Genomic DNA, 13,520 nt, shown 5'->3' on the forward strand with positions numbered 1-13,520 from the left:
ATCACTGCCCCCATCATAACACCTGTCAGCATCACTGCCCCATCTTAATAACATCTGTCAGCATCACTGCCACCATCATAACATCTGTCAGCATCACTGCCCCATCTTAATAACATCTGTCAGCATCACTGCCCCATCATAACACCTGTCAGCATCACTGCCCCCATTATAACATCTGTCAGCATCACTGCACCATCATAACACCTGTCAGCATCATTGCCCCCATCATAACACCAGTCAGCATCACTGCCCCATCATAACACCTGTCAGCATCACTGCCCCCATTATAACACCTGTGAATAATATATCTCTCATCTCATTACAATAATATTCCCCATATAGCACACAAACAATGCAAAGCCAATGATACACAGGTCAAGCATATGTAAAGCCTTGTTCCACGCATCATGGTGCCAACATTAAAGAGCATTAGGGAAAATGATCCAAATTCAGCTCAGAAATACTGAATGGTATTACAAAAAGAGAGCCTATACTTTTTTGGGTATTTCCTGGCACACAGTGATAGTGACATGACATTGCACTTGTCATGAAATTGTGATTGTGATTGTGATGATCCTTGGGTACAGACGGGGTACCCCTGGCATGGAATGTTCCAAGCTGGGCAATGACACACCTTTTATGGGGTGGGAGAATTAGCTTGGAGGAAAGGGCTGGTGGTGAATGGCATGGCGTTGGCACTGACGGAGCATGGGTGAACCGAAGAGGTGGGCAAGACCTGGGGGACTGGGTGCTGGGTGACTGATTGATTGGGGACAGCGTCCAATCTGGTGCAAGCGTAAACCTGTCCCCTTGGTGGTGATTGGCTGGCTGCATAGCACTGACCTGCCCAGTTGGTGCAGAGAGGACACACTGTGCAGAGGAGACCACAGTGCCTCCAGCTCCCCCTGCAGCATGGCGTAATCCAGGGCTCTGCTGCTCCTGCCAACCAGGGTGGAGCAGACCACGAGGGAGAACAGGGGTGTGACATTTGGTTTTTAGCAGGGAGGGGAGCAGGGTTAGAGTCATTTAGCGTGTTTTTTACTCCATGTTTTTACTTCTTTTAGAAAACCTTCCTGCTGCGTTATTATGGTGTGTGTGTTGTCTCTGTCAACAAAAAGCTTGCTATAATGACGTAACTCATATATGCCCTTTTTCTATGTGTCTGTGACCCAAAAAATGTGTAATTTTATGTATAAAGTGATATTACCAGGCATGTATGCTTATTGCTTTGTGATTTGCTGTCCTCTTGTGGACTGAAATTGTACTGTATTCCTTTTGCCTTTAGACTTCCTAATTTTGTGGTGCCAATCTAAACTCCCCAATGGAATTACATTTGTGCCAAATTAGGTTTTAGATCTTATCGGTACACATTTACTTCAATACAGCCCTGACCACAGAGAACCCGGAGAACACAACAAATGTCTTTGTTTGAGCAAATCAACAGAGACATAAACAATAAAACACAGCAGCTTGCTCATTGGTGCTCCAGCTCTCTGCCACTATTCATCCAAATGGGGTTTCATTTTGTTTGTCATTATGTGAAAATGAATAGGATACCCAATGCATTGTGTCCCTCTGTGTCTAGCCCAGTCTGTGTCTGTCTGCTTCAGAAAGAGATGTCATCTAGAGACAACGTGCTAGAAACCTCAGTCAGTCAGTGTGAGATGATGAGACTATAACTTAGTTTGTGGTGGCTCACTGTCTGTCTGAGCAGAAGCTGAAGGCGGCATCATGTTTGTGATGTTGCGGAAACGCTATTGTATGAGGAGTCTATCATTTCAGGCCAAGCCATTACGTTGTGGGAACGTTTAATAAATGAAGGATGAGGAAAGCGTAATCGGAACTCTGGCATGTGTAGGAGGTGGGAGTCTGACGGTGCTTAATCCCACGCTTGAGTGAGCACAGCTTGTCTGACTGTGTGTGTTTGCTATAGTCTCTTTAGTATGCAAGGCCTGTTAACTGGAATGCCAAGAGCTGGAAGCCTGACCGCCTCCTTTGTACATGTCACACCTCTGTTTGAAATGGGGTCATGGGCCGTGTGTGTGTGGTTAGTCTGTGTGTGTATGTGTGTACATGTATGGATTTGAGAGAGAAAGAGAYAGTGTGCATGAGGATTTGTGTGTGTGTATTTGCTTGCGTGTTTGAAATGCGAAATAAATATTGTTGTTAGTCCAGGTTCACTTCCACCTGAATGTGTTACCAAGTCATACAGTGCATTCGGAAAGTATTCAGGCACCTTGACTTTTTCCATATTTTTTTTAAGGTTACAGCCTTATTCTACAATGGATCAATTTTTTCTTCTTCGATTTTTGAATGACAAAGCAAAAACAGGTTTTTAGAAATGTTTGCAAATGTATAAAAATAACTTAAAAGTCACATTTACACAAGTATTCAGACCCTTTACTCAGTACTTTTTTCAGGTCTTTCCAGAGATGTTTGATTTGGTTCAAGTCTGGCTGTGTCCTTAGGGTCGTCGTCCTGTTGGAAGGTGAACCTTCACCCCAGTATGAGGTCCTGAGGTTTTCATCAAGGAGCTCTCTGTACTTTGCTCTGTTCATCTTTCCCTCAATCCTCAATCCCAGTCCCTGCTCCTGAAAAACATCCCCACAGCATGATGCTGCCACCACCCTGCTTCACCGTAGGGGTGGTGCCAGGTTTCCTCCAGACGTGACGCTTGGCATTCAGGCCAAAGAGTTCAATCTTGGTTTCATCAGACCAGAGAATCTTGTTTCTCATGGTCTGAGATTCCTTTAGGTGCCTTTTGGAAAACTCCAAGTGGGCTGTCATGTGCCTTTTACTGAGGAGGGGCTTCTGTCTGGCCGCTCTATCATAAAGGCCTGATTGGTGGAGTGCTGCAGAGATGGTTGTCCTTCTGGAAGGTTCTCCCATCTCCACAGAGGAACTCTGGTGCTCTGTCAGAGTGACCATCGGGTTCTTGGTCACCTCCCTGACCAAGGTACTTCTCCCCCGATTGCTTAGTTTGGCCAGGCAGCCAGCTCTAAGAGTCTTAGTGGTTCCAAACTTCTTCCATTTAAGAATGATAGAGGCCACAGTGTTCTTGGGGACCTTCAATGCTGAATACATTTATTGATGCTCTTCCAAAGATCTGTGCCTCGACACAATCTTGTCTCGGAGCTCTACGGACAATCCCTTCGACCTCATGACTTCTTGCTCTGACATGCACTATCAACTGTGGGACCTTATTTAAACAGGTGTGTGCCTTTCCAAATCATGTCCAATCAATTGAATTTACCACAGGTGGACTCCAATCAAGTTGTAGAAATGTCTCAAGGATGATCAATAGAAACAGGATGGACCTGAGCTCAGTTCTAAAAACCTGTATTTGCTTTGTCATTATGGGGCATTGTGTGTAGATTGATGAGGAAAATGTTTTATTTAATTCATTTTATAATAAGTCTATAACAAAATGTGGAAAAAGTCAAGGGGTCTGAATACTTTCCGAATGCACTGTATGTCATTATGCTTACATGTCCATTGTCCATGTGATGAAACTTTGGCACTGAGCTTACTTGCGTGGCGGTAGCTGGTCGCTCAGAGACTGCTGGGTGGCCCTGAGGTAACTCTGACGGCGGGCGGCCATTTTGGGCGAGGGCTTGGGGCTGCCGTCCGAGTCGTCGCTGTCCTCTAGGTCGCCCATGGCCTTCACGTAGCTGCCGCTCCGCATGCGCCGACATGGGATCTGATTGGCTCCTCCGCCGCTGCGGCCCAGCGTGCTACTCCAGTCCCCCTGCAAGCAGCAGCATCCCAGATATGTTTTTCTATATGCCATTTATATTGACATGATTGTGACAGTATAATATTTTTTTTTACATAATGTAATTTGTTTTACAGTATTCACTCTATAATCTACAGTATCTACAGTATGGGCTAAAGAGGATCTAAAATGTATCACAGAGGGACTCCCACTCTACTTTTCTTGACCATAGATATGGTTTTATCGATTACACAATAAATAAATACAATTATTTGAGTGCTACAGGGCAGTTACCAACTCCTCCCTGAATATCTTTACTTTGAAACTTGAGCACAAAGTCAAAACAATTCTATAGGTAGACTTGGAACTGACATTTATATAACAGCATGTTAATGTCACATGGAATTGTGTGTGTGCCATTTACAGTGGTATGCCATAAATGTCAGCACATAAAGTCAGGCTGATAAAAGAAAACATTTGCAGAAATGGCCATATTTTAGTTAAATAAACGGAACAAACTGAAAGTCGAGACAGCTGACTGAGACATAGTGGAGGAATAGTCAACCTGCCACACAAATGGTCCAACACATACAGTACTTTTATGTTTTATGTTTTGATCCAAACAGATCTTTGTCAGACCTGACAAACTGTCTTGACAGTAAATATATTTGTATTTAAGTATGCACTATGCTTTATTCTTTGTCTCCACATTTTTTTAATGTCCAGCACTTCATCCGATATGATGATAACCGTTTGACAACAGAAATTGTTTAGATAATACTCACCTGTCGGCCCACTTGCAGGTAGTGGCAGGCAAGCTCCTGCTGGCACGACTTGGACTTGAGCATGGACCGGTCTAGGGTAGCCGAGTGGCCCTTCTGCAGCACCTGTCTGGGCTGACCCAGGGTCAGGGTCGACCACGAACCTCCCTTCATAAAGTCATTACTGTTCACTCCCATGCTGATCCCTCCTCCCCCACCTCCGGGTCCTGCCAGCATCTGCTGGTACTTCATGACTTCGTTGCTGCTCTTAGACGAACTAATGGTGTTGTAGCCACTGTGAATCACGTAGCGGCTCTGTTGTTGTCCCTGCTGCTGCTGTAGTGCCCCCTGCTGAGCATCGTAGGTAATACCYTGGGTGGTGTGCTGGGTGGCATGGGTGGTGGGGCGTCCCAGCGTCATGGCTATAGGGTTGCTGAGGTCGGCGTTGTCCAGGTCGTCTGAGCTCCAGTAGCCCGACATGTTGGAACGCGGCCGCCGCTTGCCCGTCCCGCCCCCGTCTGACTTGGCTCCGCCCCGGTCTTTGCTCTTTGCACGCCGGTCCCGCTTCCCGCTGTCCTCAGTTCCGGACGAGGTCCCGCCGCTGCCGCTACCCGTCCCCGAACGCCCATTGACGCCCTTGAGGTTGTGACCGTCTATGGACTGTGACTTGGCGAAGAGCTTCTGGACGGAGCACACTAGGTTACGGATGCGCCCGGGGCTGTCGGTGCGCTGCTTGGAGGCGACGGAGAGGGCGGCCGATGTGCTCCGGTGGAACTGCAGCGTGCTGAAGCCGTCACGAGGCCCCCCGGGCAGCTGCTTCTCCAACTGGTCCAGCAGGTTGGGCTGCAACTGCCGGTTCATCTTGGCCCCGCCGGAGATAGTAGCCGAACCACTGGTGATCATGGCCCCCCGGCTGCTCTGCAGGCCCCCCATGCCGCTCATGCCATGCATCCCCATCGACATGGAGGTGCCCAGAGTTCCTGTACTTATGCCGCCGATGCTGTCCTCCTGTGGCGGGGAGAAGTCGCTGGGGTCATAATGGGAGTTGTAGTGGACATGGGGGAAGGTGCTGCTGTTGGACAGCTGGTTGTTGAGGGGGAGGGAGTAGTCCGGGGGCAGGGATCCCTGGTTGTGGTGGGCTTCCATATTGGGGTTGTAGTGGCGGGGATCCATGGTGCCGTAGTGGTCCATGCTGGTGGGGCTGAGGAGGTAGGGGCTCCGAGGCAGGGTGGACGCCTGGTGTGAGTACAGGGGCTCCGGGGGGCCCTGGGTGGGGTCGCAGGAGTCAGACAGATGGCGGTTGCGTTTGGCTCCTAACCCTTTCATGGTGGTCAAGAGGGGCCCCCTTCTAGAAGACTCCCCAGCCGGGAAGAGACGACAGGCCTGGAGGATAAGTCCTACAAAACAGAGAGAGAGAGAGAGAGTAGGTTCTGCCCAGACAGACCCGAAACACACCGATGCATGCTGTCATGCTGTACACACAAATATGCACACGAGCGCACCCCTGAAGGCACCCTTGTACAATATAATATACACACTTTCAAAAACACGCACGCACGCATGCACACACACCATTTTGATCATACAGTACATAAATGTGCAGGCAAACAAACACACCCATTTATGCTCAGAAACAGACTAGCCCTCTGAGGGCTGTGAAGGAAATATTTAGATCTCAATGAGTCAGCTTCCCACAGCTTTCCATGGTGAACATCAGTGTTGAAATACTGGAAGTGAAATGAAACAATGCAGTTCAGGGGGTTCATTTTAATTTTGTCTTGTGGAAACCAACACGTTAGCAGTCATGAACAACTACAGCTATGACATTGTAGAGTCAATGTGTGTGTGAGGTAGACAGAGAGAGAGAAATTCAAAAGGAAATTATCTCAACAGAGGATAATGTCCTCCTGTGTGCTACCTATATCTCCTCACTAGAATCCCCATACTTTAATGAAGACAGCTTCTCCATCCTAGAGGGGAGATCAACCATTTCCATGCTCAGGGACATGTACTAGTCGGTGGCGACCTAAATYCCAGAACTGGACAAGAACCGGACACCCTCAGCACACAGGGGGACAAACACCTACCTGGAGGTGTCAGCATTCCCTCCCCCATATGCCCCCCCTAGACACAACAACGACAACATAACCAACAAAAACGGGTCACAACTCATGCAGCTCTGTTGCATGCTGGGTATGTACATAGTTGATGGTAGGCCTCGAAGGGACTCCTATGGTGGGTACACCTATAGCTCATCTCCTGGCAGTAGTACTGTAGACTACTTTATCACTGACCTCAACTCAGAGTCTCTAAGAGTGTTCACAGTCAGTCCACTGACACCCCTATCAGATCACAACAAAATCACATTTTTCTTGAACAGAGCAATACTCAGTCATGAGGCATCAAAGCCAAAGGAACTGAATAATATTAAGAAATGCTATAGATGGAAGGAAAGTAGTGTGGAAACCTACCAAAAAGCAATTAGGCAAATTCAATCCCTTTTATACAACTTCCTGGACAAAACATTTCACTGTGATAGTGAAGGTGCAAACTTGGCAGTAGAATCCAAAACAGTATATTTGACCTCTCAGCTTCCCTATCAAATCTAAAACTGTAAACAACGATGACAAATAGTTTGATGAAGAATGGAAAAAACCTAAGAAAGAAAGAAATTGAGAAACATATCCAACCAAAAACATAGAGATCCAGAAAACCTGATCCTACACCTTCAATATGGCGAATAACTAAAACAATACAGAAATACACTACGGAAAAAGAAGGAATAGCATGTCAGAAATCACCTCAATGTAATTGAAGAATCCATAGAATCTAACCACTTCTGGGAAAATTGGAACACACTAAACAAACAACAACACGAAGAGTTATCTATCCAAAACAGAGATGTATGGATAAACCACTTCTCCAATATTTTTGGCTGTATAACAAACAAACATGGGGCATGGGACATACAACAATCTCAGCTCTGTAGATTTTGCGGCGAAGAGACAGAATCAATAGATKATTTATTCTTGTATTTTCCCTTTGTAGCCTTTTTCTTGTCACAGGTTCAGGAATGTTTCAAAAATCACAACATGCACTAAAAATGAACCTTACAAATATCAGTGTTGGGCGATTTGGAAAGCCATAGTCAGTCAATAAATAATATAATAAAATTCGTAGGAAAGGTTTTCATCTTTAGCTCACAATCTGTGGATACTATACGATTAGAAAGGTAAAGATAAAATGTAAAACATCACAGCACAAAATATATGTCACATGGAAACCAAACAAGGGTGGTCTATAGTGATAGGTGGGATGGGCTGAGAGTGGCTGAGGGGTGGGATTAAAGAGCTTATSTTTGGTAATGTATTAGTGTTATGTGACTGCTTTATATAAAAGTACTATGTATGTAAAATGTACATGTAAAATGTATATGTAAAATGTATGAATATGTAGCAGAATAGCTGTAAAAAATAATTTAAAAAATGAACAAACAGCATAAACAAAGAGTGCCTTCAGAAAGGATTCAGATCCCATGACTTTTTCCACATTTTGTTTTACGTTACAGCCTTATTCTAAAATTGATTTAAAAAAGCTCAGATGCATCCTGTTTCTATTGATCATCCTTGAGATGTTTCTACAACTTGATTGGAGTCCACCTGTGGTAAATTCAATTGATTGGACATGATTTGGTCCCAAAGAACACAGTGGCATCTATCATTCTTAAATAGAAGAAGTTTGGAGCCACCAAGACTCTTCCTAGAGCTGGCCGCCRGACCAAACTGAGCAATCAGGGGAGAAAGGCCTTGGTCAGGGAGGTGACCAAGAACCCAATGGTCACTCTGACAGAGCTCTAGAGTTCCTCTGTGGAGATGGGAGAACCTTCCAGAAGTACAACTATGTCTGCATGGTAGAGTGGCCAGACGGAAGCCACTCCTCAGTAAAAGGCACATGAAAGCCTGCTTGGAGTTTGCCAAAAGGCACCTAAAGACTCTCAGACCATGAGAAACAAGACTCTCTTTGGACTGAATGCCAAGCGTCACATCTGGAGGAAACCTGGCACCATCCCTACGGTGACTCATGGTGGTGGCAGCATCATGTTGTGGGGATGTTTTTCAGCGGCAGGGACTGGGAGACTAGTCAGGATCGAGGCAAAGAGGAATGGAGCAAAGTACAGAGAGATCTAATGAAAACCTGCTCCAGAGCGCACAGGACCTCAGGCTGGGGTTTAAGGTTCACCTTCCAACAGGACAAGTGTCTGAATGTGCTTGAGTGGCCCAGCCAGAGCCCGGACTTACATCTCTGGAGAGACCTGAAAATAGCTGTGTAGCAATGCTCCCCATCCAACCTGGCAGAGCTTGAGAGGATCTGCAGAGAAGAATGGGAGAAACTCCCCAAATACAGGTGTGCCAAACTTGTAGCATCATACCCAAGAAGACTCGAGGCTGTAACCGCTGCCAAAGGTGCTGAGTAAACGGTCTGAATGCTTATGTAAATGTGATACTTCAGTTTATTTGTATATTTTATTTGCAACAATTTCTAAAAACCTGTTTTTGCTTTGTCATTATGGGGTATTGTGTGTAGATTGATGAGGGAAAAAAACAAATTAATTAATTTTAGAATAAGACTCTAACCTAACAAAATGTGAAAAAAGTAAAGTGGTTTGAATACTTTGCAAAGGCACTGTACATGATCAAATACAAATCTTAGAGTCAACTATTTAAGACTACCAGAACCCACTGTATTCTTCTGAAACATTGAATAAACTACAGGACAAAATACAAACCCTCCCACCCAAAAAGGCCTGTGGTGTTGATGGTATCCTAAATTAAATGATAAAATATACAGACCACAAATTCCAATGGGCTATTCTTAAACTCTTTAACATCATCCCCAGCTCTGGCATCTTCCCCAATATTTGGAACCAAGGACTGATCACCCCAATCCACAAAAGTGGAGACAAATTTGACCCCAATAACTACCATGGGATATGTGTCAACAGCAACCCTAGGAAAATCCTCTGCATTATCATTAACAGCAGACTCGTACATTTCCTCATGATGTTCTGAGCAAATGTCAAATTGTCTTTTTACCAAATTACCGTACGACAGACCACTTATTCACCCTGCACACCCTAATTGACAAGAAAACAAACCAAAACAAAGGCAAAGTTTTGTCATACTTTTGTTGATTAGACAAATTCCATCTAGACACTGTTGCCATAGAGCACACAAAAAAAACTATACATACCTCGGCCTAAACATCAGCGCCACAGGTAACTTCCACAAAGCTGTGAACGATCTGAGAGACAAGACAAGAAGGGCCTTCTACGCCATCAAAAGGAACATAAAATTCGACATACCAATTAGGATCTGGCTAAAAATACTTCAATCAGTTATAKATTTAGCAAAAAAAGAAACATCCCCTTTTCAGGACCCTGTCTTTCAAAGATAATTAGTCAAAATCAAAATAACTTCACAGATCTTCATTGTAAAGAGTTTAAACACTGTTTCCCATGCTTGTTCAATGAACCATAAACAATTAATGAACATGCACCTGTGGAACGGCCGTTAAGACATCAATAGCTTACAGATGGTAGGCAATTAAGGTCACAGTTATGAAAACTTAGGACACTAAAGAGGCCTTTCTACTGACTCTGAAAAAACCCAAAAGAAAGATGTCCAGGGTCCCTGCTCATCTGCTTGAACGTGCCTTAGGCATGCAGCAAGGAGGCATGAGGACTCCAGATATGGCCAGGGCAATAAATTGCAATGTCCGTGAGACGCCTAAGGCCTGTCTCTTATACACATCTAGATGTGTATAAGAGACAGGGATCGATTTGGAGGTGGAGGGTCCCTCATGGTCTGGGGCGGTGTGTCACAACATCATCGGACTGAGCTTGTTGTCATTGCAGGCAATCTCAACGCTGTGTGTTACAGGGAAGACATCCTCCTCCCTCATGTGGTAGCCTTCCTGCAGGCTCATCCTGAACCCTCCAGCATGACAATGCCACCAGCCATACTGCTCGTTCTGTGCGTGATTTCCTGCAAGACAGGAATGTCAGTGTTCTGCCATGGCCAGCGAAGAGCACATCTGGGACCTGTTGGATTGGAGGGTGTTTGGAGGGTCTCCCCAGAAATGTCCGGGAACTTGCAGGTGCCTTGGTGGAAGAGTGGGGTAACATATCACAGCAAGAACTGGCAAATCTGGTGCAGTCCATGAGGAGGAGATGCACTGCAGTACTTAATGCAGCTGGTGGCCACACCAGATACTGAATGTTACTTTTGATTTTGACCCCCCCCCCCTTTGTTCAGGGACACATTATTCCATTTCTGTTAGTCACATCTCTATGGAACTTGTTCAATTTATGTCTCAGTTGTTGAATCTTGTTATGTTCATACAAATATTTACACATGTTAAGTTTGCTGAAAATAAACACAGTTGACAGTGAGAGGACYTTTCTTTTTTTCCTGAGTTTAGAACACATTGTCCTTTATGGTTGTTGTTAATGATCAAAATCCAGAAAAGAGCTGTTCAATTCTACAACCACCTAAATGGAAGCGGTTCCTAAACCTTCCATAACAAAGCCATCACCTACAGAGAGATTAATCTGGAGAAGAGTCCCCTAAGCAAGCATGTCCTGGGGCTCTGTTCACAAACACAAACAGACCCCACAGAGCCCCAGGACAGCAAAACAATTAGACACAACCAAATCATGAGAAAACAAAAAGATAATTACCTGACACATTGGAAAGAATTAACAAAAAAACAGAGCAAACTAGAATGCTACTTGGCCCTAAACAGAGAGTACACAGTGGCAGAATATCTGACCAGTGTGACTGACCCAAAATTAAGGAWAGCGTTTACTATGTACAGACTCAGTGAGCATAGTCGTAGGCAGACCTGGCTCTCAAGAGAAGACAGGCTATGTGTACAATGCCCACAAATGAGGTGGAAACTAAGCTGCACTTCCTATCCTCGTGTCAAATGTATGACCATATTAGAGYCACATATTTCCCTCAGATTACACAGAGCCACAAAGAATTAGAAAACAAATCAAATGTTGATAAACTCCCATATCTATTGGGTGAAATACCACACTGTGACATCACAGCAGCAAGATTTGTGACCTGTTTCCACAAGAAAAGGGCAACCCATATTTATTTTCCTATTTGCACACCGTTACAACACTGTATATATATAACATGACATTTGAAATGTCTCTATTCCTTTGGAACGTTTGTTTACTGTTCATTTGATGTATTGTGTGTGTTTGTGTGTGTTGTGGGAGAGAGCGAGAGAGAGAGAGAGAGAGAGAGAGAGAGTTCATGCATGGGGATGGATGGAGATACAGTATGTCATTGCTCTCAGCATCGCATGAGTAGCCAGTTGAAACCCAGCAAGGAGTCCCCTCCTCTCCTCTCACATGTCCAACATCAAACCTCCACCTCGCTTCTGTTCCACTCTGATAGCAACACCTTCTGCTGCTGACTACCTCCCCTTCCACAGCTGGCAGGTACACAGACACAGCCCTAGTGTCTTGTCACCAGGAGAGCCCTTACCTCCAGGTAGACCCCTCCCTCTTCCCAGCTTCCCATCTGTCTCTCTCTCGCCAGACTCCAAAAGAAAATAGCTTTTCCAACAGGCATCCCTGGCATGAGGCACGAAGGCTGGCACACCGAGTGAGGCAGGTAAAGAGGATTGGGCCGGCGGCGGGTGGCACCGAGTGAGGCAGGTAAAGAGGATTGGGCCGACGGCGGGTGGCAGGGAGTGGCAGATGGGGATGGCTGGTTGGTTCCTCTCCAGCAAGCCTGCCCAGCCCCAGACGGTCTGTGCCAGTGCCCTGCCTGGCAAGGTGGTTAAAACCTCTTAAGGATCCACACCTTTTTTCAATTTTCACCTAAAATGACATACCCAAATCTAACTGCCTGTAGCTCAGGACCTGAAGRAAGGATATGCATATTCTTGATACCATTTGAAAGGAAACCCTTTGAAGTTTGTGGAAATGTTAAATTAATGTAGGAGAACATAACACATTAGATCTGGTAAAAGATAATACATAGAAAAAACATGCATGCCCAGGCGCAATGCCAGCCCAGGCGCAATTTGAATTTTGGACACTAGATGGCAGCAGTGTATGTGCAAAGTTTTAGACTTATCCAATGAACCATTGCATTTCTGGGCTGGCAGGTATCCTAGTGGTTAGTGTTGGGCCAGTAACCAAAAGGTTACTAGATCGAATCCCCGAGCTGACAAGGTAAAAATCTGTTATTCTTCCCCTGAACAAGGCAGTTAACCCAGTGTTCCTAGCCTGTCATTATAAATAAGAATTTGTTCATAACTGACATGTGTAGTTAAATGGAAAATACATTTCTGTTAACATTTTTATATCAAGACTTCCCAAATGTGCCTAATTGGTTTAATAATACATTTTCAAGTACATAACTGTGCACTCTCCTCAAACAATAGCATGGCATTCTTTCACTGTAATCGCTACTGTAAATTGGACAGTGCAGTTAGATTAACAAGAATTTACGGAAGGTGGATGGARGAAGGCTGATTCCATGGATGCCAATAATGAAATCTGTGAATTACTGACTAGAATAGCAGTCTGAGTTGCTGTGGAGGCAGGTGGAGAGAGATGTGGCCGGAGCCAAGCCACACAGATGTAGTATCTCAATTTGAGCCAGTTTTATACAGCAGGAAAATAATCCTTCAGCAACAGGAAACGTAAATTATTACGTAGATTATAATTAATGGACATTTTTGTAGGGTTTGATACATTTTTTGTTAGGGCAACTCGAGTCTGAAATGTCAGTGGAAATTAGAAACTTTAGACGTTTTTTAAACCTCAAATACACTACAAGTTTGCATTTCCAATTGTGCAAGAAAATTTGKAGCAACAAAAGAGTGATCAAATTAATATCCTACATCTGTACATCGATATAAATACAGTATATAAACATGTAGATATCAGTGCCTTGGAATGTATAGTATTTAGCTTTATTGTCTATTGTCTCTATTTCTCTCTAATATTGCCCTGC

The 13,520-nt window shown here is 44.7% G+C and overlaps 1 protein-coding gene across 1 annotated transcript in view; it reads right to left on the minus strand.

Annotated features, from left to right (window-relative positions):
- The window catches only part of LOC111970448 (disks large-associated protein 4-like), a 61,906-nt gene extending 55,956 nt beyond the window's left edge, over positions 1–5,950 (minus strand). The window contains exons 1-2 of the mRNA XM_023997187.2: positions 4,501–5,950; positions 3,531–3,748 (exon numbers count right to left, since the gene is read on the minus strand). Coding sequence (XP_023852955.1) covers positions 3,531–3,748; positions 4,501–5,802 — 1,520 coding nt within the window. The 5' untranslated portion in view covers positions 5,803–5,950. The remainder of the gene's footprint in view (positions 1–3,530; positions 3,749–4,500) is intronic.
- Positions 5,951–13,520: the final 7,570 nt, after the last annotated feature.

This window comes from Salvelinus sp. IW2-2015, linkage group LG11 (assembly GCF_002910315.2).
Source record: "Salvelinus sp. IW2-2015 linkage group LG11, ASM291031v2, whole genome shotgun sequence".
Taxonomy (NCBI): domain Eukaryota; kingdom Metazoa; phylum Chordata; class Actinopteri; order Salmoniformes; family Salmonidae; genus Salvelinus; species Salvelinus sp. IW2-2015.